Here is a 23,525-nt window from a genome sequence, read left to right on the forward strand (position 1 = left end):
AATACGTCTAATTAAATCCTAGAGCATTTTCCATCATTCTGGCTCCTTTGAAGTAAACACAGTCAGCCACAAATATTCAGACACTGACAACAGACTGACACTTTAATTTCTCAGAGGCTGAACGCAAGAGCAGCCAGAGGGTGACAGACCATATTTTTGTGGTAGCTTATTAAAACCCAACACCTCTAACAAAACAGCAGATAGGACTAAGACACAGAGTGAAACTCCCACACTAAACCTCCCCTCAGGCCTCTTTCACAGCACACACAAGCAACCACAAGTCACAGTGAGCATCTCTTAGTGTAATGCAAGTAAACCAGGATAAATAAATAAATAGCCCTCCTTTGAAAATGTAATGTTAAAACATCCTATATATTTAGAGCATGTTTCAACTATAATTACAGTCAAATAAAAAAATTCTCTCTATACTGAGAGAAGCCTTTTTTGTCTTTTTGAGTGTTGTTGGGTTAATAATGGGTTCTTAGATGCAAATGGTTTATTATTGCCAAATGTTTAAGTGAGACGCCCAGAAATAATGTACAAAACTAGTCGTGGTTTATTTTACTTAGAGGTAACAAATGAGAGAAGAGGGAATAATTAACCTTTTAAAATAACTACTGACGTTCCTATTGTGTACATCTTTAGTGTATTCTTTTATATATTTAGCCGAACGGTACTTTGGAAACAAACACTAAACGTGGCTCCAAACTGTAGCTTTCACTGATGAATCAATGCTCAGATGTCTATCCAAGTTAAACATACTACAGACGTACAACTGCACTATATGCTGGTGCTTTGGCAACAGAATAAAATTAACCTCTGGATGGAGCAATGGTGGGGAAACGGGGAGGGTTCTCTCATCGTTGTCTGACAGATAGCATGACATACGAGGTATTGGTGACAGAGAGGGATGGCAGTTGCTATGAATAGAGGGATCGACCACCCACCTCCACATGCTAACACACAAACATGCGTTAACGCAACGGGGGGCTGATTGAGAGAGAGAGAGAGAGAGGGGGAAGTCAGCCTGCCGTTCATACAGGGATGTGTTTGACAGCTGTGACTGACAGTCTAAACAGTGCAGAGGAAAAAAAAAACACACACACATCAACACCCGAAGGCTCAGAAGACATCGAAATACACACCGTGACATGTCCTCGGTGTAATGTGCCAGACTGAAAAGACACTATAATGCCAAAGTGCACACATGCTTTTTGCTCCGCTGCTCAGGCATGTATGTGACACATCTCTGACAAATCAAAAAGTAGCAAAGTAAAGTTTTCTGTTCAGCAGAAAACAGGCACAGTTTACACAGAGCAATAAAAGAAATAAATGCAAAAAATATGGACAGGCTACCTGTATCATATGATCTTTAAGAAGAATATTCTGCTGGCCACATAAGTTTTAGTACTACTGTTGCAATGCATGTAAACTTAAAATAGACTTCCTTTAACAGGTACTGGCCGGCAGTTCAGCAGAAGCAGAAGTTGTTGATTTCATAAAGGCGCGAGCACCTTGTTGAACCGCACGCTGCCATGTTATTTATGCCAGAGGTGAATTTCACACCTGATGGGGTGTGATACACGTGTTAAAGAGAGACTAAAAATTTCCTTAACACACACAATAGGAAGTGGGAGACATATTGACGGCAATCTAAGACATTTTGTTGACTATACGTACAATCAGGTTAAAAACTTGGTAGATGTGTAAAAAGAAAAAACAAGCAGGCTCAAATGTAAGTGAGATTGGTCGACTGGCTTCCTATGACTGTGTGTATGTTTGGGGGCTACTCCGTTTGCGAAACTTATGCTCACCAAGATTACAAAATACGTAATCTTAGTGAGCATAAGGAAATGCCTCACAGCTAGATGAAAATCTGCAAGATAAGAATCAAAAACTTCTACATTCACCACAAACTTAAGAGCTCAGAAAAATCTACTCAAACATGTAAACTGACTGACGACTGACGATAAAATTCTCAAAAATATACAACAGTATTCGCACAACAGACAAATTACTGCATGACATCTTTGGTGGATCGTGTTTTGTCTGGATTTCAGATAGACAAACATGGATAGGCATACACAAATCAGTAGACCAAAACACACCACACAGATGCCAGACTCCGTCATTTATACACTCATGGTCGAGGGTTAGAGTGCAGCAGCCTCTAGGGGTCAACTAGCAGGCGATGTGCGCATGTGGCTGGATCCAGATTGTACAACCATAGAATGACTTTATAGGATCTAGCATCTGTCAATACGAAATACTAAGGCTGAACGATCGTTTTAGACCGAAAATTGCGATCTCAGACAACGCGATTTTGAGATTGTCAAAGCTACGGTTTTTTGCACTGCTCCTAACTGAATCAGGTTTTGTTTTGTCAAATGCTACAGCTGAAAATGAAAAGAAAACGGAGGAACTGGTCCCTAAAACGAACTCCACCTTTATGTTCGGTACTGTTTCTGCCGGCAGCAGCGGCGCGTATTCTAAGCCTGTGTGTGTGCGCCCGTGACGTGTGTCGCAGTGTAAGGGTCGCGTGTATACGAATGTATTAAATGCTACGAGCACGTACGCGCCCACCTCTCTGAACATTACCAGCTCGCTATATTCAAGTTCGCTGCTGTTGTGCCGTCAGCAGCTCTTCTACACCTGTGTGTGTGTGTGTGTGTGGGAGGGCCGCTGTGTGTACATCAGATGCAGACAAAGGCAACAGCTAATGACGTCACCAAAACAAAACGCAGGCATTTGATGAAGAGGCTCCATCTGAGGACTCTAGTAAACGGTGGACAGAGGTGACAGCAGCAGCTCTTTAAATTTCTTTAAAGAATCGTGATATAACATTTTTGCCATATCGCCCACCCCTAGGTATGATGTAAGTTTCTGTGATCTTTGCAAATGCTCATGTGCACTAAAACTTGATTTGAAAAAAATCGTGGATGAAATCGAAATCGCAATATTTGCCAGAAAAATCGCAATTCAATGTATTCTTAAAATCGTTCAGCCCTACGAAATACCATAACAATTTTAAGAATTTAATATCGGCATTACGTAATTATAAGCAGTGTTTCCCCTAGCATTGTATTACGGGGAGCCCCACCCCCAATGGCATCCCCCACCCCCTTGAAAGTCGAGTTCATTTTATTTGCTATATAGTGTCAGATCACAGCAGAAGTCCCCTACATTTGTAAAGCTAGGTAAAAACTACGAAAAAGTAAAATACTAATCCAGTGTAAGTTTCAATTTCCATATAACTGAACTGCTTTCACACTTGCCACGTGCCACTGATGAAGTGCACTCAAATATAAGCAATGTGTGAATATGAAACCACACATCTATGGATCTGCATTTACACTCAAACACCGTAAGATACAGGACAGTGCACACAGAAAGCAGTGAGGGGAAAGAGAAGGCATGGCATGAGGGATTAGGCCTATAAAAAGGTGTCTGGTTTCCCTGCCTGAGGGCTGATAGCAGATATCGCAAACTCCTCGGAGTGGCTGTACACCTCATTATCAACACCATCCTCCCTTGCAGCTTCCACCGGCCTGCATCGCCATGGGCCGTCTCTGTGACACCAAATATATGAACTCACCTCTAACCACAGCTGAAACCAAAGTACTCACACAACCTTAGAATGGACAGCTTCACATAAGTCAACGTGGAAGGATTTTAGCTGGGGATGTTTTTTCATAATGTGTGACACGTTTTAAGATGCCTTACTGCTCTCTTTGGGCACTGCTTCAGTGTAGATTCCGCTAACTTTGTTCTCCTTTTTTATAATGTTCAGTGGAAAATCAAAAAAGAGAACAATGACAAAAAAAAGAAACACCAGTTTTATAAATAGATTGTCGACACTTTCACTTTTTCCATGGTTCTATTGCTGGTTTTTTTTGCGTATTTCTTCCTCAATTTCCTCACTGACACAATCAATTACTAATGTGTATAGCTGTACCCGTCCCCCACAAACAATGCATCCTGTTCATGGTCAAATCTGCAGACCGTAGATCCTTTCACGATGCAGACAGAGAGATAAAGATGTTAAAACACTCTAGATTACATATTATTACCTTCTTTTACACAGCATAAAGCTGCCTCGGTGCTACACATCTATGCCCTAAGTAAATATACAGCAATACAGATCACATGTTATAAATGACATTCCAACATAAAGTCATGGAAACCCACCTGCTCAGAATCATACTGACATTTGACAGACACAATGAGCAATATGATGGGGTGGAACAACCTGTAAACCGATTTATAAAAGACTTCTGAGAAGTTCAAATACACTTGAAGCCTGACTTAGTGATCTGCTTGAAAGACGAAAACAAGCTGAGGTTGAGACACACAGTGTTACCTGTGTATGACGTGTTTTCAAAACTTCAAGACCCGACAGAGAAAAATGGGTGGAAATAACAAGTCTCACCAAGTATGAGGGTATGAATATGTGTGTGTGTGAGTGTTTAGAGGGTTCAAATTAAGTGAGAGAAATTTGGAAATTCAACCCCGCTGGCAGATCATTGAAAAATACCTGCATACTGATGTCACAACTCCTGTACACTGTTACAAAGCTATAACACAGAGCAGGGATAAACATCAGCCTTTTCCTTTAATACACACTCACTTCCTCAGCAGCACTATTCTGTGTGTGGCCCACAGAACAGGGCATTACGCACACATCTTTCAAGCACATATTTAATCATTGAGAAAAAAAAAAAATGCTGCAGTGAATGAAGCCAAGTTTGGGCACTAAGCTTGTATTCCATCAGCATTGAAAGAGGAGGCAAGCGGGACAATGAGGGACAAGAAGTCTCACAGACAAGCAACCAAACAGCAGAAGAGAGGTGGGGTCTGAACTGGAGGCTCGCTCTGTGCTTGGCACTGCGGTCTGGCATGTGCACCATACATGCTAACATCTGCAGCAGCCAGGAAGGAGTGGTGAGAGGCTACAAATAGTTGCATGGTGCAAGTCACCATAACACATCCACCACAATCAATGAGTAAGGCTGGGCACAGAATTCTTTTCAAATATTCTGGAAGCACATGCGACACGGGACATGATGGGTAAAAAGTGGTCATTTTTAATGCTCAACCTTCTTAAACATTCAACTGAATAATAAACACAAACATAGTAGGCGATATGAAATTTTACATAGCACCCAACCTTACAATGTAACACTTCTAACCTGTGGAAACAGCAACTAAAACACAACATATTTTCAAAAAGGTGAAGAATGTACTGTATTTAGTAACCTGATCGAACCAGTAACATTTAGAATGTGACCTGTTAGAGGCACAAATGTACTCTAGCTATCATGGGACTATTGTTTTTAAGGTATTAAGACAAATGGAGCAATAAGCATTTGACGCATTTGTGGGTCAAATTCTGTCTGACTTCTTATGTACATTCCACTGTCATCCATGTACTTGACCTTAATCGCCGCCTAACTATATTGTCATTTTCTCAATTCCCCGATTAGAGGTGGTGTTGCAAACCACTGACTAAAAACGTCCCGTCATTAAGACAAACAAGGGCATGGTAAAACAAGAAACTGTGTCATCAGAATCACAACATTAAAGAATGAAATTGTAGTTTTATATGGCACAAGTAGAAACAGGATTATCTGACTAACTGACTGCTGATGAGCTGCCGGACCCTGGAGGCTGACTGACTGCAGATGGCAGAGGTCTGGTAGCTGCCCTGAGACGCCCCACTGGGGGCAGAACTGAGGGTAGGAATAGTGTGTGTGTGTGTGTGTGTGTGTAGATTTGGGTGGGTCACATCAGTCTACACTTGCAAGTACACATATACACACACACACACACAAGGCACCCGCTCCATCTGTCTTTGACATGGGAGAGCTTAATGACAGAGGCAGAAAAGCCAAAGAAAAGGCCTCCTCGTGCTGTCTCTGCCTCCTCCCTCCCTTCATTTTCCTTCCCTCCATCTCTCTCCTTCTTGACCGCACTCTCCAACATCAATGCTCCATATGGAGCTCTCTGGACACAGACTTTTTAAAACTCTTCTCGGCCTGGCACACAATCAATAAGACATCTAGACATACACTTAGTTGCACACCAACTGTACACTTTTAACGAGTGTAATCTGGCGCAGAGGCCGGAACATATTGAGCACGTACATACTCTATTTCTTGTGCACATATACTACATCCAGACAACAAAGTAATGAAATTTCCAGTGTGTTCTGGGGAGCCAACCTGGACTCAAATGCACACACACACACACAATCCCTTAATGCTTGTTCTATCTTTAATGAAGCCTCCATTGTGAATCCTGCAGGTCTGACTGTTTCCTCTACGCTGCCTGCCACCTGCCTCCATTCAGTCCTCAGATAACATGTGTCATAGAGTAAACAATGCATTATCAAACAACTATGGTTGACACTAAACTCCCTAAAGTTAAAATCCCATCGGTCTACATTCAAGTAGCTCTCATACATCATTGGATGTCACCGTCCGGTTGACCAAGCACCACCAGTAAGAAATTGGCAAAGAGTAACCACAACACATCTATGCAAGCTAGCGAGTAGCAGTTAGACATTTTTTTTTGCCATGAACAGTTGTTGCTTGCTCAATTTCCTTAAAAGACGCCAACTGATTGCAACAGAAACCAGACAAGTTGATTTGTTATTTTTTTTTTTATCTTGTGAGAATCCAGCTGCTTCACCTGTATAATACGTGTACAACCTAATTATATAAGGGTTGTGTTAAAAACTGAACTGACAGCTTGTACTGAATTCAGCATCTATCTATTCGAATCTCAATCTGACCACAACAGCATTTCGTTCCAGGTTAACTACATGATGGAAAAACAAAAATCTTCTAAACCACTAAGCTATGATATATTAGCAATGTTAAAAAAATGGCAGTCAGGATAACAGGATACAAAATCATATGGAATTTTGCAAGTACACAGCCAGAACAAAAAAATCCAGGCCAAGTGCAAAGACACAAAACAGTGTGATCTCACAATATTAGACGTTTTTGATCCAAAAAAACTGCACAGAAGTGACGAGTATGACTGCAAAAACCGCACAGAACAGCTCGGGTTTGGAGTTGAGAAGGGTCATGTGCTCGAGGGAAACTGTCAGTAAAGAGAAGAGGGGGTACGAGGTGAAGGAGCCTTGAACCCTGCATGAACCACCCTTTCCTCCCTCTTCCCCCCTCTCACTCTGGGCTGAGATGATGACTCACTGCTGGAACAAGAGGGAACCCGGGGGAAGTGTTGCGAGGAGTCTAGATCGACCACAGAAGTACAACTGCAGCTTCAGTGAGAGGAGCAGGTAGTGGATCTGGTGGAAGTCAGAGAAGCTCCATTGCGTTTATCAAACAAGTCTTTGGTTGACAGTAATTAATCTGAACAATATCTGGCAGACTAATCATTAATTAAAGTATCCTGATACTCATGAGTGTAGAGAGGAAAATGACACATATTAACCGTTTTACAGCAGAAAGTAGGGCTGAACGATTTTAAGAATAAATTGAATTGCGATTTTTCTGGCAAATATTGCGATTTCGATTTCATCCACGATTTTTTTCAAATCAAGTTTTAGTGCATTTGCAAAGATCACAGAAACTTACATCATACCTAGGGGTGGGTGATAAGGCAAAAATGTTATATCACGATTCTTTAAAGAAATTTAAAGAAAAAAAAAACTCCTCCTAGAGTCCGCTTTAGGGACCAGTTCCTACGTTTTCTTTTCGTTTTTAGCCGTAGCATTTGACAAAACAAAACCTGATTCAGTTAGGAGCAGTGCAAAAAACCCGTGGCTTTGACGATCTCAAAATCGCGTTGTCTGAGATCGCAATTTTCGTTCTAAAACAATAGATCGTTCAGCCCTAGCAGAAAGGATCAGCCGCAGTGGTTTAAAAGGTCTTTACTGGTTCAGCAGGTGCTCGCCATCACAGGTCTTGATGTTGAAAGGTGGTCCTATTCCCAATTTTGCCTCCTTACTGAATTTCAATCTCATTTATCTTCGCTAGACACAGATCATACTTTACAAAATGAACCTTCAGTGTCAGCATTTCCCACAGAAGCCAGGTGTTTCATAGCATAGTAATTACCTATTACAACAAAACAAACAATTAATATGGTTTTTTTTAAGTGATCGAGATTAGTTCTAACAGCAAGATTTTGACAGTGAAGATGCAATTTTTAAAGTTTTCTTTTAAAGATCAGATAATGTAATATCTAAGAAGCTTGAACTGCTTCGAATGTTTCACATCCTCACTTTTCGAAAAATTCGTCAATTATGCAAAGTAGGTCGCATTTTTTGTTGGTAGTGTCAAATGATCACATCCTCACACATAAGTGGCAAAATGCAGGGGCTGCCAACGAATCCCAAGATATCATAACTGTGACTCAATGTGGGAGATGTGTCCTTTGAAAAAGGTGTTCTGGTCTGCAGAGGACATTCTGTTTACCATGATGCCCGGCTGCTGTCGCCAAGCAGCCTTGCCACCTGTAAGTAGCTGTTAAAAAGTCTGTGAAATCTGCTGTACTCTTGGAAAAAATAACTGCAACCATCACCAACCATATCTTGGGATATGGTTGGGGCTGAAGGATTCACTGCTATAGACAAGACAGGCACTTTTCAAGGCAACCTTCCCCTGTAACAACAGTGTTAATTTTGTTGACGAATCATTTTCGTCATAGTTTTCGTTAACAACCTTTTTTTGCTGATAAAAATGAGACGATAACTAAATAAAAACGCACGGTGCCAAAAACGAAGACAAAATGTATCGACACTTTCGTCAATGAATAAAAACGAGACGAAATTATTGATGGAGACGAGATCCAATCAGAGCAAATTTTGTTTGTGGAAGGGAGGGACGAATCAGGAGACGGCGGCAGAGAGCCAATCAGAAGTGATCTCTCTGCGTAAGGACGTTACCCTGTGATGCTGGAAGAAGGCGTCCTCATGCACGGTAACACAACACAGGAGAAGAACACACACACGGACACGTTTGATGTCAAGACAAACAAGACGGTTCAAACCGTGTGGAGCGACTATCAGCGGTAAAAACACAACAAACCTGAAGCGACATTTGCAGACGAGTCGTCTTAACTTCCGTTCAAAGATACACGTGACAAAATCTATAAATGAAGACACCGCTGCTGATGGTTTTACAGCATGTGACCTGTTTCTAAGCTGTCACTGAAGTGTTTTGCTGTAGTTATGGAGGATTCATGAAGAAGGTCATGACTGAACAGTGTATTCAGGGAGAGCGGCTCACTGTTCACTGGGTCTTTTGTGAAAAGATCATAGCAATTAAATAAAGAGGTGTTTGTTTCAAATAACACAAGTTAAAGCTGTGCCTGTTTTATTGCACAATAAAACCTTAATTATTTCATGAAAAAATATATATCATAGAGATTTAGTCGACTAAAACTAGACTAAAAGTTCAAAAATGTTGATGACTAAAACGTGACTAAAATCAAATGACATTTTAGTCACAAGACTAAAATAAAAACTAAATCAGAAATTGTTGCCAAAATTAACACTGTGTAACAACCTTCTCTGCCATTCTGACGATGACGACAAGTTCCACGCTGACCAGAAGACTTTACAAGCACTTATTCATACCCACAAAGGGATGCATGGCTACATAAACACCAGACATTTCAATCGCCCTCACCAGCCATTTTCTTGATAAGGATGAATGGTGAAATGAATTATAGCAGTTCTCCGTGTTAACTTGTTCGCAAAATAATTACAAAACAGTGACAACTGCACTTCTCCACTGTACATGCCTGCTTTTTGAAATGGGACTGTCCGAAATTAAGCACAGTTTCATGGCATTTATCAGCTCGAGCACACTAACCACCGTCTTGCCCTGCCCTTGCCTCAAAAACCACCCCAAGGACTGAGTGCACTGCAACAAGAGGGAAAAAATAGAATTCCTGGCAGAACCAAGAGAGAGGGAGAGTGAGACATGACCTTTAACTCACATGCTGTGAGATGATCCTCAGCAAACCAAACCAAATGTAGAGACCGCAGCACGCTTGTGCGTGCGTGCGTCTGTGTGTGTGCAGTTTAGCAATGACTTTGTCAGCTCAAGACAGCCGTCTGGTTTCAGTGCTGTTGTCATGATGGGGAAGGAGGTTGTTGTTCCTGCTACTTGTTCCTCTTCAAAACATGCTATCTCTCCAAAAGAGGCACTCTATCATTAACAAGATGTGAGACGAGATACTTCCTGAATCTCTCTCTCTCTCCGCATACACACACAGATTTACTAAAACACACAAAGCGGAAAAATGACTGAGAATATAATTAAGTGAAATATATCAGTTTCCCATGCATGAATGCTAGTAATGAAAGCAAAGCCTGGTTCATTTATCTACCAGACACTTTGGCGAGTTAGGGTTGTGGTTCGGATATTTGAGGTTCAATTCTAATAAATCCAGTAGGGTGATAAACACCAAAACTTTGCTGGTGACTTTTCAGGATAAATCAGTGAATATATATTAAAAAAAAATAAACGTCTTTGCGTTTTTTTCCATGAGCTCATGTGAAACCTCACACACATTCTTCAGCAGTGCTTTCAAAATGATGGTAACGGTATAGAACATCAAACTGGAGCCACAAGTGCAAGATGATAAACCACGACATGAGCAGCCCTTTCTCCAAGAAAAAAAAAAAAAGCATTGTTTCCTAAACCACAATCAATAGACCGTTCCACAAAAACGACACACATGTCCATTACTTCATTGTGATTCTTAGCAAAGGCCAAAACCTCCTGACGTCAACAGCCACAGGAATGCCACCAGGCGGATTCTTCAGTAAAACTCTCCGACAGCCTTAGTTAAACAACCAGACAATGCAAAGAAACATTTGGAGATAACAGTTTGCCTTTCCTGGAATCCCAACCCTATACTCTCTCCTTTGTTCTATTCCTTCAATATTTCTCCTGACACTCGATAACTCCTTTTTTGTGCCTGTCTTGCCCTTTCTCTTGCAGAGAGGGGGGGCTGAGCAGACAGCTCGTCTCCCCAGGGCTGCCATCACTTGCCTGGGCAGATGCCAGCAGTGGGCTCCCTGGAGGCTGGCTTGCAGAAATCATGTTCAAAAAATATATATTTTTTTTTGGTTTCAAAATAAGACACATACATGCCTAATGTCAAGCACACTGCATTGTTTGCACTATAATAAGCATGAAATATTGCATTTTACACCTCTGATACAATTTACTTAACCACGCTGTCGTAAAATGTCCACTCAAAGGGAATCAATCAACACTAAAGCCAATGTTTTCATCTGCTCTGTGGCCATCAGCGGACCTTTTATGATGCCAGTAACAGCCCTGAGGCTATAACAACATTTGTTTGTGTAAGCTTTACTACAGACTGGCTCACTGATCACCACTCCCTTCTTATCTAATACAGTAACAGTGGCAGTTGCTTACAGCTGTGGGAGGTGGCGTCGCTAGGGGTTTTCCCAACACGGGAGATCCTGTGTACATTTGTAACCTTCCTTTGAATGGATGAACCGGCCCAGTGTGGTTGTCAGACAGGGATACTTGAAGGTTCCCCTCACAGCCACAGGCAGAGATTCAAACAGCCATTATTCTGGGGCAACAGAATAAAAAAACTGGCTTTCTGTGGTGAATCCTGAAATCTTAAAGTAACACTCTAAGCTTATGCCTTTCCTGTTCTTTCGGTAACAAACGCAAAGTGTCAGTGTCAGATCCTCTCATTTTCAGAGGAAGTCGGTAAGAGTTTGCGGAGTGAAAGCAAACAAGAGTCAGACAGGGGGAATCAAGCTCATGTTTTCTGAATGAAACATCCTGAATGTGGAGAGACAGCGGGGGCAAAAACTGCTGACACAGTAGAAACCACCGTTCCCTTGGTGAAGCTGTAATCACTACGAACAGCAAAGGAACAGGGGCAGGGAAAGGCAAACTCAGGGCTGAGGAAATTCTCTAGGAAGCGCAGAGCGAATGTCAGAAAGACAAAAGAGCTTCTCCAAAACAAGACTGGCATTTGTCTCGTGTTGAGCTTTCTGTAGACCCTCATGTCTTAGCTAAGCGGTGAAGCCAAGGCCAACAACAACACCCAGAGAGGACTTGGGCTTCTATCAAACATGACACCCGGGCTGTTTTCAAAACCACACCAGCTTCAGATTTACATCAGAATGTTCCGTCCCATCCTCGCACAGCAACAGCAGCAAGATGTTTGGAAGAGCCGGAGGTGAAATCTATGAGCTCAGACTAATACATTCAAGCCCTTTAGAGCAAATGAATGCCACGCTTGTTATTGTTTAACATGAGAAACCAAACCCTGCTGCAGGCTGCAAACTTTGGCATTCCTTTTCTCATTTCACACTTACCAAGAATCGGTGATAAGTTTGTGGCCTAATGCATGCAAAGTTAATTTGTCGGAGTTCTACATCAGTCTTTATGCAGTCATTCAGGAATGCAGATTTGAACTTATCAGACACCCACACTATGCACCTGAGTTGACACCCTCAGACTCTTTCCCAATATCAAGAAGGAGCTCATCCGTCACCACCTTGACTGTAATGATGAAGGTGTGTTTGCATGTGCAGTTTGTTTCGCTTTTGTTCAGGAACAAACCTTCACTTTCATCATAGTTCACTTAGAGTTTACAAAGAAATTTCCCAGCTTGCACTGAATACAGTACTTCTATTCTAACACCACAACAATGGTAACTGGACTGCTATCAAATTTCTACTGTTGTATTTAGAGTTCATAATTGACAACAAATTGTCAAATTTACCTGCCAAGAAATGCATTTCCCACCACATCTCTATGCTGAATTTGACTAATAGTAACTGCACCCCAACTAGCATTTTGGCAGTGTCAATACAGAGAGAACAGGTAGCACAATCACCACTTATACATGAAAAGGATCACTCAAGTATATCAGTAAGAACCACTGTGCCATTCTGACGGGAAGTAGAAGTGCGGAGCCACACTCTGATGGTATATCGGGTGTGTGCACATTTGTCCAGGTGGGTGACGACCGAGAATAAGGAGCGCCAACCTGGCACCGATCCAACCCAAATTACGCAAAAATGTGAATTTTTATCTCCTTGGGTGACTCCTGTGGTTGTTCCTCGAGACAGACAGACACACACACAGCCTGAATAGTGAAACAAGAGAAAGAAGACACTGAGTCAACCAGGGCGTGTGTTGCTTTAAGAGGCCCATCGTCACTCGACCAAACAAGTTGAATCTGAACCCTGGCTGAAACTATAGGCTTCGGGGGATATTTCAATCATGTGAAGTAATGGATATGTATGAACTTCCAAAACAATAGGCTACTGTACACACAAGAATAAATCCCCCTAAAGATGTCTGGCGATGGCACATTTCCGTGTAACTCTGCACAGCTCCCTCCCGGCTTGTAACCTCCCCACTCGTAACACATGCACTTTGAAAATGTTCACAGCTCTGTGTGTGGATAGTGAGGCCGCTTTGGAGGCTGCGGGATCCTGAGGTGGCAGACAGATCAGGTAGCTTGTATCATCTCCATCGTTAACCTATCCATCAGTGCAGCAGCTAGGGTAGCAGAGTGTGTGTGTGTGTGTGCTGGTGGACATAGGGCTGCTGCTTTGTGGGTTAAAGGGGGGCGGGGTGCCTCGGCATGTCTTTTAACTCTAGCCTGAGCCTTTGCCACCATAAAGGTCAGCGCTTCGACATCTGCTGCTCTCTCTGAATCTCTCCTTTTATAAAAGGAAGCAGGGAAGAGGAGAGGACCCTGGGGAATGGATGCACGTGGACACACACACACACACAGATCAACGTTTATGTCTAGGTACACTCACTCTTCTACCCATATACACACAAACATTCACTCCATCAGATCAGCCACACAAGAGCTCAAACCACATGCTCATGCTAACAAATACAAGAACACAACTTTGTTTCTCGGTAGTATCATTACACCAGCACAGAGACGCTTGGCTTTTGGCCTGAAAGACTCCATCGTTCTTTTTTTTGGCAGAGGGACAGAGGCAGGGGTGGCTAAATGGAATCCCATCCCCTAGGGGCACAGTAAAGGCAGAACAGTGTTGAAATAAGTGATTCATGCTTTTATCATCCCAGGTGAACAGAGCTGCTCTTTCAGCTATCACAATCAAGTTTCTCTGGCATGAGGAGAAAAGGAAGAAAATTACGAAATCTACACTGTTTATTTGTATTTTCCACCCCCTCCTCCTTGCGTACATGGAGGATGGAGGTCCAGAGGTTTTTGGGTCTGATTTGTATTTTTGCAGCAACCTACAAAGCTCACAGTGAGTGAGCTAAGTCAAGGATGGTTTTTATTACTGTATCAAATGATACACTGTGACCTTGTGTCTCAAAAGCACAACTAGACAGTGTCCTCAACTAGTTGACACTAATCAAGTAATAACTGAATCATTTAAAATAGTTGCCTAATCCGAAAATCTTCTGTTCATAAGATGCACCTTGATACAATGATTTTTTTTACAATGTCAATTTATAGACAAATTCAGTCATCAATTAATAGATCAACAGTGTTAATAATTCTCTGATGCAGAGCTATATAATCAATTAGTTTTAGATTATAAAATTAAGCTACGCAAAATTAACTGGTTGAGCAGAGACAGGTGAAATTTGTGATGAAGCCACAAGAGTTACTAACCAGGAAAGAACAGTCGTTAGTCAGTGTTCTAGCCTTTTTACAGTGAAAATTAGCACGTGAATGTGGGTTCACTAAAACTTCCCATAGAATCTGGACTTAGAATATTAACAAACAGAAGTAAACAAAGCACCAGGGTGACAAGTGAGGAGGAGTGCCTTTCTTTAGTCAAAACAGACTTTACAACATCTGAGAACCACTTAAATGAAAACAGAAGTTGTAGCTGAGATGGCAAACTATCACTGAATTTACTGACAGACATCAGAAAAGGGGCGCAAATTAGCATTTCCACATGGGTGTGATGTTTACGACGGCGTCGTAGAGCCAGAGCTAGGATACACCATTGACTCCCGCAGCGTTACACTGAAAGCTGACCGTACTGCACCCTTTCAGACTGCACACAAACGTGAAACATTAGTGGGTCTTATGTGCTGTGTGTAATGTATTTTGAATCTATACTCTTAAAATTTACCATAATACTTGATGAGGTCCAAAAAAATGTTACCGACATATGGTGCAATATGACACCTTTGACATTGAAAAGGGCATTAAATGACATATATTCAAAACGAAATGCAGATCTTATGCTTGTCCATCTTTCAAGTCTACAGGGAGGAGGTGTTTGATACCTCAAATATAGATTTTGTGTTGTGTAGAGCTGCCACGTGTTTTCACAAAGCAGCAGTAGCTCTTTGACAATCACTGAAAATGAACATGGAAAACTGTTGACAGAACAACTACAGTAAACCACTATTAAATAGTGCAAATATAATGCAATCAACTGCATTTTTTTATGAAGAATCAGAAGCACTTATAGAGCCAGGAACCATTCAGACAGTATGCTCACTGATGCCTCCAACCGTTACTGTGAACAGGGTCTGCCACCAGACCCTTATGGCACTTTAATTTTCAGTTAAACCTCTTCCTCTCCGTCTCTCTGAGCTCCCCCACCACACACACATCTCCCGCACTGACCCCCACTCACAGAAAAACACACACCAATGTGGAGATATCATCTGGACAGGTGGCCAGCCACCCAGACCTGACCCGCCTGCCCTCTTGCTCCCTCCCTCCGCCTCCCCTTCCTACATCACCACCACCACCCACCCCCAAATGAAATCAGTTCAGGTCTGCTGGAAACCACCAGCAATCCCCCTCCCCTTCTCCCACCATCACACACACACACACACCTCTAGCAAACCCTGCAAATGTCTGTTACCCACTGAGCTGTCTGTGGGGATTATTGCCTGGACAGTGCAAAAAAAAAAATGTGCAGGCAAATCATTTTAATCAGTTTTACACCACAGTGTTGCATCAGGTACTCTGATAAAATAACACACTGCTGATGAGTAATGAATGATCACTACTTAAAATGGGGGCAGCTTAAATACGATAAACAAGTCAGATCTCACATTTAAAGCTAAAGTAACGATGAAGATGCATAATAAGTATTTTACATTAGGGATATAAAATTGATTTAAATGATCATCTAATATTAAGAGCACACCGGGGAAGAAATGTACATCATGAAACATGAACATTGTCTGATTATTGTATCACGGATGATGGGGGTCAAGAGCACATGGCTGTGGGTGTGTGTTTATCGGTTATTTTTGTCCTTAGATGCACTCATACATCGGAAAACCTGGATTTTGAAAACATGCAAGTCGTAGGAATACTGCACATAAGTCATAAAAGTATACGGTGTGTGTATCGTAGCTCTAGAACATCAGTTTATTAAATAAAACAACCAAAAGGACAATGTTTGGTCACAAAAGCAACAACGTGTTTCAGTCAAAATATCGCTAGCTCACGTCCATTATCGGACAGCTAGCTGTATTAAGTCGTGAATCCAGTGTCGTAAACGTGCTGCCCGGCTAGCTGCTGAGCACGTTTCGAGAAAGAGGAAAAACCAGGAATTACACGAGTGCTTTCACTGTAAGCCACACTGGGAGTAAAATCAAACGGCATATTAGCGTTTTAATTGTTTTGTTTTTTTTAAAAAACATGCCTGACTGGTTGTGTTTAGCTTGTTTAGCTAGCATGGCTGCTAACAGCTCCGCCGTTGTCTGGGAGAAAAGACCACCGGGGGTGAAGTATCGCTTAGCTGGGGCTAGCTCTCACAAAACACTGCAGCAACAGTCAGATCAGGCAAGTAACTGGTCAAAGAAAAAACACACACACACACACACACACACACTCGCACGCAAACACACCGACACAAAGAAGAGACTTGTGGCGACTAAACCCAGTGGCCAAACCCCAGCACCGTCCACAGGCTTCATCGCGCGGACTAAAAAATGAAGCTATTTCACTGCAATAACTTAAATTGTCTTTAACTCCGCTCCCCACCGCCAGCCCCGAATCTCAGACTCACCCTGTCACAACAGGCGCCATCTTCCACAAACTCTCACCAAAACTCCAATACTCGCGATATCCTTTCTCTCCCACAGCCCAACAATCCGCCGAGACAACAGAAGCAGACTGAAGGTGTAGGGACGAGGGAGACGGAGAGAAAGGGGGTGGGTGAGGAAGACAGAGAGAGAGAGAGAGAGAGAGGGAGGGAGGGAGAGAGAGAGAGACAGCGAAAAGGGCAGACGCCACAACAACAGGCGTGGGAAACTTCCAAGATCACGCGAGATTTGGAAAACTCTCACAATAGGGAAGCACAGAGGGAGCGTCCCTTATCGCGAGATGTGCGTGAAGCGGAGTAGTTGTTTATCTTGTGGCGCTGAAATACTATTCCCACGTGTTTACCGGGTAATAAATTACAGCACCGGGTCGGTTTTGGAGGAGGAAGAGGAGGAGGAGGAGGAGGAGGAGGAGGAGGGGAAAAAAAACCACCAGTGGCGAGGAAACCCTCTCTCTTTTTTTTTTTTGTTTATTCCCAGGCTTGCGTACACATTTTGTTGTGTTCATCCTGTCTCCTCAACGCGCCTCTCCTTGTAATTACGGCCCAAAATATTACCCAAGAAGCATGAGAGGTGACTTGGAGGGTTTCTGTGCTCCAGAATCCCTCGGGGTAACATTGTGGTCCCTGTTAAGAACATGGAAACAATGGTGTGAACACATGTGAATGGGCCATACAGGGCAGATTAGTGCATTGCCATCACATTGGGGAGTCTCATGACCACCCTCCACTCCAAACCTCAGTCAAAAATACAAGGGAGGCTATTATTTAGAATGATCATGCTTGGAAATGTGGCATAGGCTTTATTAGCCTCCCCCCCCCCCCCAGCCAAAGGAATGCATTTCCAAAAAAATGTGTGTATGTGTGTGTGTGTTTTGTGTGTGTTATACCATCCCCACACCACAAACAGGACAGGCCTTTCTTGTTTATTTGGGAGGGGTCAGAAAGCCGTAAACCTTCATGTAGGTCCCCATCCCCTTGTGTTTTGTAGTTGTTGTCGTCTTCACAGCCTTCATTTAAATCTGTTTGGCATCTTTTGTTCGCCTAACAAGTGACTTCTGGTGGGATTTTCTTTTCAGCTTCAAAGAAAAAACAAAAAAAAAATGAAGGCCTTGAGACCACACTGATGGCTGGCTTTTTAGTGGGTGTGATTTCCCTGTTGAGTGAAAATATGGAAGCCTGAGTTTTGAAAAAGAAAAGTCAGCATTTTGGAAAACATTTGCTTTATTAGTTAGAGAGTGAATGAATGCAAAATAACATTAAATTGTGAGATTTAGAGCAGCTAGTTGGCAGATTATGCACTGAACAGACCATTCTTTTGTATTTGAACCCATCGTTTTGAATGGATAATTTAAAAAGGTAAGAATGGTCACCCGGCGAAAGGTCACCATCTTAACTTTATAGCAGAAATTTTCAAACTTGTCTGTACAAAGTTTATCTTTTGGTAAGTGTCATGTTTGTCATGTTAATTTAGCCGCCTGTAAATGCTAGCACATAATAATAATAAATAATAATCCGTGTACAACTTGCAGTTTACGATCAATATTTTGAAATTCCTTGTCCAAAACGAAACATAGTCTTTGTGCTAAGCTAACTGTACCAAGTACAAAATTTGGTTGTTATCATACTAATCAATAGGTACGATCAATGCGTAGCATTCCTATGCAAATGTGGAAGACAGGAGTTTTTATTACCTACTATCAGGCGTTGTCATGTATTGTTATGAGTGATTAGGAGAAAGTGACCCAGATTGTGCAGCTGCTACCTCTAGTGGTTGTGTCAGGTAGTGCATGGCGATGTGTCCGGTGAGATTCGTGCAGCTGCTACCTCTAGTGGTTGTGTCGGGTAGTGCATGGCGATGTGTCCGGTGAGATTCGTGCAGCTGCTACCTCTAGTGGTTGTGTCGGGTAGTGCATGGCGATGTGTCTGGTGAGATTCGTGCAGCTGCTACCTCTAGTGGTTGTGTCGGGTAGTGCATGGCGATGTGTCCGGTGAGATTGGTCACCCCCTTTAATAGAATTGAGATTCTATTAAAGGGGGTTACCTATCCAAGCACTTTTATTGATTACCAGTGGGTGATAACAGCCATTAAGTGGGACGATAATAACCCACTCACTTGCATATTACGCAAGTACTCATTAATGAAACCAATTATTTTACAGAAAAGTTGATTTTAAACTAAATTGATCATTTTCTTTCACCTCATTGATCAGAACTATGAGGACTGAAATGATTTGTTTTACCCAACAACAGTCTAATCTTCAGAAACAGATATCACACATGTCATGTAATACTATAAATTGTTTATTGCCAAAATAAGTGAAAAGCAAATCCTTGTCAAAATATCAATACTTCATCAATACTATCATTATGTCATAAGACACAACTTATTAGTGTCAGCGCACCCTCTACACCAAGCAGTTTGAAGTGGCAGATGTGCTGTCCCCACGTGTACACCGTATAAATCTACACATTTCATATTTTTCAGATGCATAAATCATTTTTTTTACAGAGGGCTGTACTGCCAGAAAGAAAGAAGGAGGGGAAAAAGAGAGTTGCAGAGAGTGTGCCTGGCCGGCGGCCCGCACTGTGAAGACGCAGAGACGAGGACCTCATCCTGCCCTCAACCATTTTTCCTTCCCCTCTCTTTTTTATAGCCGGCGGAGAACCTCCAGTTACACTCTTGAGCTGAATGGGGAAGCATAAAGTTTCCTCAAATGTTTTACAGCTGAACACAGTAAAAAAAAAAACTACACAAATCCAAGTACTTTTCACAGAAACAGGAACAAAATAAAAAGGAGAAGAGGCTTGTTCACTTTTTGATTTTTTTTTAACTTTTACTTTTTAAAAAAAAACTCAGAATGCCACATTTTTGAGTCTTATTTTGCCGTTTTTCTCTTTCCCTCGCTTCAGGTTTCTCATTATCATCTCTATCTTCCACACATGCTCTTTTCTCTCATTAGGAGTAAAAACCATTTATTTCAACAGAGACGGAGCCAATTCAAGCAATCAGGACTAAGCCGTAAGCCGCAGGTCTATAAATCCACTCACTTGACTGCTTAAGCTCATGGCTCAGAATGAAAGAAAGATTGAGACAGAAATAAAAAAATCCCCACGTGCAAACGCCACTTACTGATACATCATCCCATCTTTGTTGTCTATGTATAGATGGTGGTGTTGCACCAATCTGCAGTAAAGTCTCATTATTCCTCTCTGTTAAGCTGAATTAAAGAGTTTTGTTCCCTGACCCAGGCAATTTTCACATCCAGCTTATCCAGCTAAAATGAAGTTTTACTATTATATAAGTAGGATATATATATATATATATATATATATATATATATATATATATATATACTTTTTTCTATCTGTAGATCAGAGGAGTGAAAACAGAACAAGGGAGAAAGCTAACCAATTAAGGAAGTGCAGTTTGAGTTTCCTGATTAGTAGCTCTTTGACTCACAAAGAGTCATTTGATACAGCCCGAGGGTGGTGAAACTTCCTGAAATGAGCACTGAAGTACAGTCAGAATGAGAAGGCAGGGAGACAAAGGTGGGTCGAGAGACAGTGGGTCCAATGTAAAACTGGTGAGCAGACAGACAAGCTGATTAATGTGGATGTGAAGTTTTGGGACAGCTGCCAGACCGAGATGGGAAATCGCAATTTGGCACAACATGTAACTCCATTTACCGCAGTAAACAAAGTCAAAGCTCAGCAACAATCAGAGACTCTTCAGAATAAGATGCAGAAATACTGAGTAAAATTACTGGCAAAACATACATGCTAACTTTTGTGATTTATTTAAAATATTTAACTCATTTTTGTAAATTCTGACTTACATTACTGAATTTAATTTACCATCAATAATGGCTAGTAAATAACCTATAGTTTTTACAATTGCTAATGGCCTTAAAGCAATAAATCTGTTGTGTGGCTAATGAAACAAGGCAACAACTTTCACCAAGGAGGCTAGCAGATATGCCCCCTACTGGACATTGTGCAGTTCCTCACATGGCCACTTGAGGGTGGCCACCATAGACCAACATCTGAATAGCTCATCTTTAGAGGAGACATAAACATTACATATGTTTACACATCGGCTCCACTAAAGCACCACCTATATTTGGAATAACCAGAATTTAGCAGGACGCTGCCAAGATGGCGACTTGCTGTAGCATCTCACACTGAGCACACACAACCAGGAATCTCACAATCCCACAATCTCTGTGTAATTTCACTGTTTTTTTCTGATGAAGATGTTTGAGTTTGAGGTGCTTGTTAGTGAAAACCTGTACACAGGAAGGTAATCAATGCTAAAAGGCTAATCAGTTAGCTAGGAAGTAGGGATGTCCCGATCAGGTTTTTTTGCCCTCGAGTCCGAGTCATTTGATTTTGAGTATCTGCTGATACCGAGTCCCGATCCGATCCTAGCAAAACGTGTTTGTGTGTGTGTCCAGACTGCCACGCTAGGAGATGTCACACTCGCAGCAGCTCATCGAGGTCTCGCGTCTTGAGTCCTAATAAATATATATTCGAGTCCTGATCGGGAGGTAATGTCCGATTCCGATCGAGTCTGAAATCACGTAATCGGGCTCGATTTCCGATCACGTGATCGGATCGGGACATCCCTACTAGGAAGTGTCACCAGGTTAATATAACAGAAGAAGATGGACTAAGCGGACACTTTTTTAAACACAAGAAACTATTGTGTCAAGAGAGGTGAGAGGCCAGACAGGATGAACATGTTTAAACCGGGATGTTATTCTCACAGAGGTTAATAGTGGACTCCTTAATCATAACTAAACACAGCACATTTTAATTATTGTTTTTTTCCCCCTAAATTAATTCTGAATTAATAATCTTATTAGTCCCTTAGTGGACACCACAAGGGTAAAAATCACAAATAAATCACCTCTGTCTCGTGTGAGTCTGAGTTCACAGTGGAGAAGGGCGTCCCTGTCTATCCACCCGTCCGTTATGTCCATCTGTCTCACTCTGCGGCCACACGGGAAAACCCAGGAGTGGACAAGGTCAGACAGTCTGACAAATGGAAAGGACGAGGGCCACGCCTTTACTCCCCCCTGCTCACCCCTCTGTCCGAGGGCTCCCACTTTTATCACATGGCTGTCATTACAATTAGATCCCAAACACATCACAGAGCTTGACTGCTTCTCACGAAAAGAATGACAGGGTGATAAGTTTGCAGACTGTCAGGGGACCCAAAGTGCCTGTTTTGCAAGCCTACTCTTTTGAAAGAGAAGCGAATCAGAGGCATGAGGAAAGAGACATTTCCCCTTTCCTGGACTTGAACGGTTCATGGTGAGTTCAAGCTGCCAAACGTATGCAGAGTGAGACTCACACTTTGGCAGCTCTGACATTGCTTATTGGGAAAAAAAAGCAACGTGATATGATTAACTTACACCGCAGTGGCTCTGCAGCAGAAACACAATTCACTGCTTATGGCTTAATGAAAGCCTTTAATATCTGCTGTTTGCCTGATAACTGATAGTACTTGCGATTTATAATGAAGAGCAATCAATCCACGGCGTGTGAGTTTTACAGCTTTTCATACCGCTGTAATAGAGCTATAACAGATTATGAGCTTTCACAATCAAAAGGATCCATAAATCCATTAGTGTGATGGTTATCAGCAGTACAAGCACAAACAAATACAAAAAAACAGCTGTTACCTTAAGAGATATATCAGCTTTGCAGCCATCCTCTCAAGGATTGCACACAGCAGATTTCATTCTTGTTTTCACTAGAGGGAAGACTTTTCATAAAAAGTTATATGAGCCCTGGTCTGGGCTTTGAGTTGGCTTTGTTTCTTGTCGCCATCTCTTTTTTTTTAAAAAATAAATCTGCCTCAGGGTATTGTACTTTGATTAAAAAAGCAGAGCTGACTGTGAGCTCAAGAAAATATGTCCAATGCATTATGTTATGGAAAGTTAAAAAGCATCTCGACGCCCTCATTTCTGCTTGGAAACTGTCCCTTGGAAAACATGTGACATTGTCAGAGGGGAATATTTGGAATTGATGCATGTCAATGGGTTTAAGTGAGGTGAAATCCCACAATTGTTGGGCATGCAGTTGTATATTTTTGCATTTCTGTATATGAAACACATCGTATAATAACATTTACAGCCACTGAGAATAATGCTGGAGTTCTATGGCAGACAGTCTAGTTCTATGGACATCATGAGGACTTGTTTTAGCTCCCTTCTCTAAAATATAGGCTTGTTCTTCAAAGACAACAGGGCCACTGGGACCCAGTCTGAAGCTTTTGAACTGGCTTATCATGACTGAGACCCTATGCTAACATTTGTAACAAATTTATATATGCTACAAAAGAAGTTAGGCTAATGTTACTGGGACAATTTGTGAAATTTAATCAAAAAGGCAAAAAAACAGCTATAACAGCAGGTCAAAAGTGTAACTTGCTAGGTTTGGATGCTGTCATTGTGTA

At 41.8% G+C, this 23,525-nt stretch overlaps 1 protein-coding gene across 1 annotated transcript in view; it reads right to left on the bottom strand.

Annotated features, from left to right (window-relative positions):
- The window catches only part of rbpjb (recombination signal binding protein for immunoglobulin kappa J region b), a 37,950-nt gene extending 20,717 nt beyond the window's left edge, over positions 1 to 17,233 (bottom strand). Inside the window, exon 1 of the mRNA XM_028429060.1 lies at positions 17,027 to 17,233. Within this exon, the coding sequence (XP_028284861.1) occupies positions 17,027 to 17,046 (20 nt within the window). The 5' untranslated portion in view covers positions 17,047 to 17,233. The remainder of the gene's footprint in view (positions 1 to 17,026) is intronic.
- Positions 17,234 to 23,525: the final 6,292 nt, after the last annotated feature.

Source organism: Parambassis ranga, chromosome 18 (genome assembly GCF_900634625.1).
Source record: "Parambassis ranga chromosome 18, fParRan2.1, whole genome shotgun sequence".
Lineage (NCBI taxonomy): Eukaryota > Metazoa > Chordata > Actinopteri > Ambassidae > Parambassis > Parambassis ranga.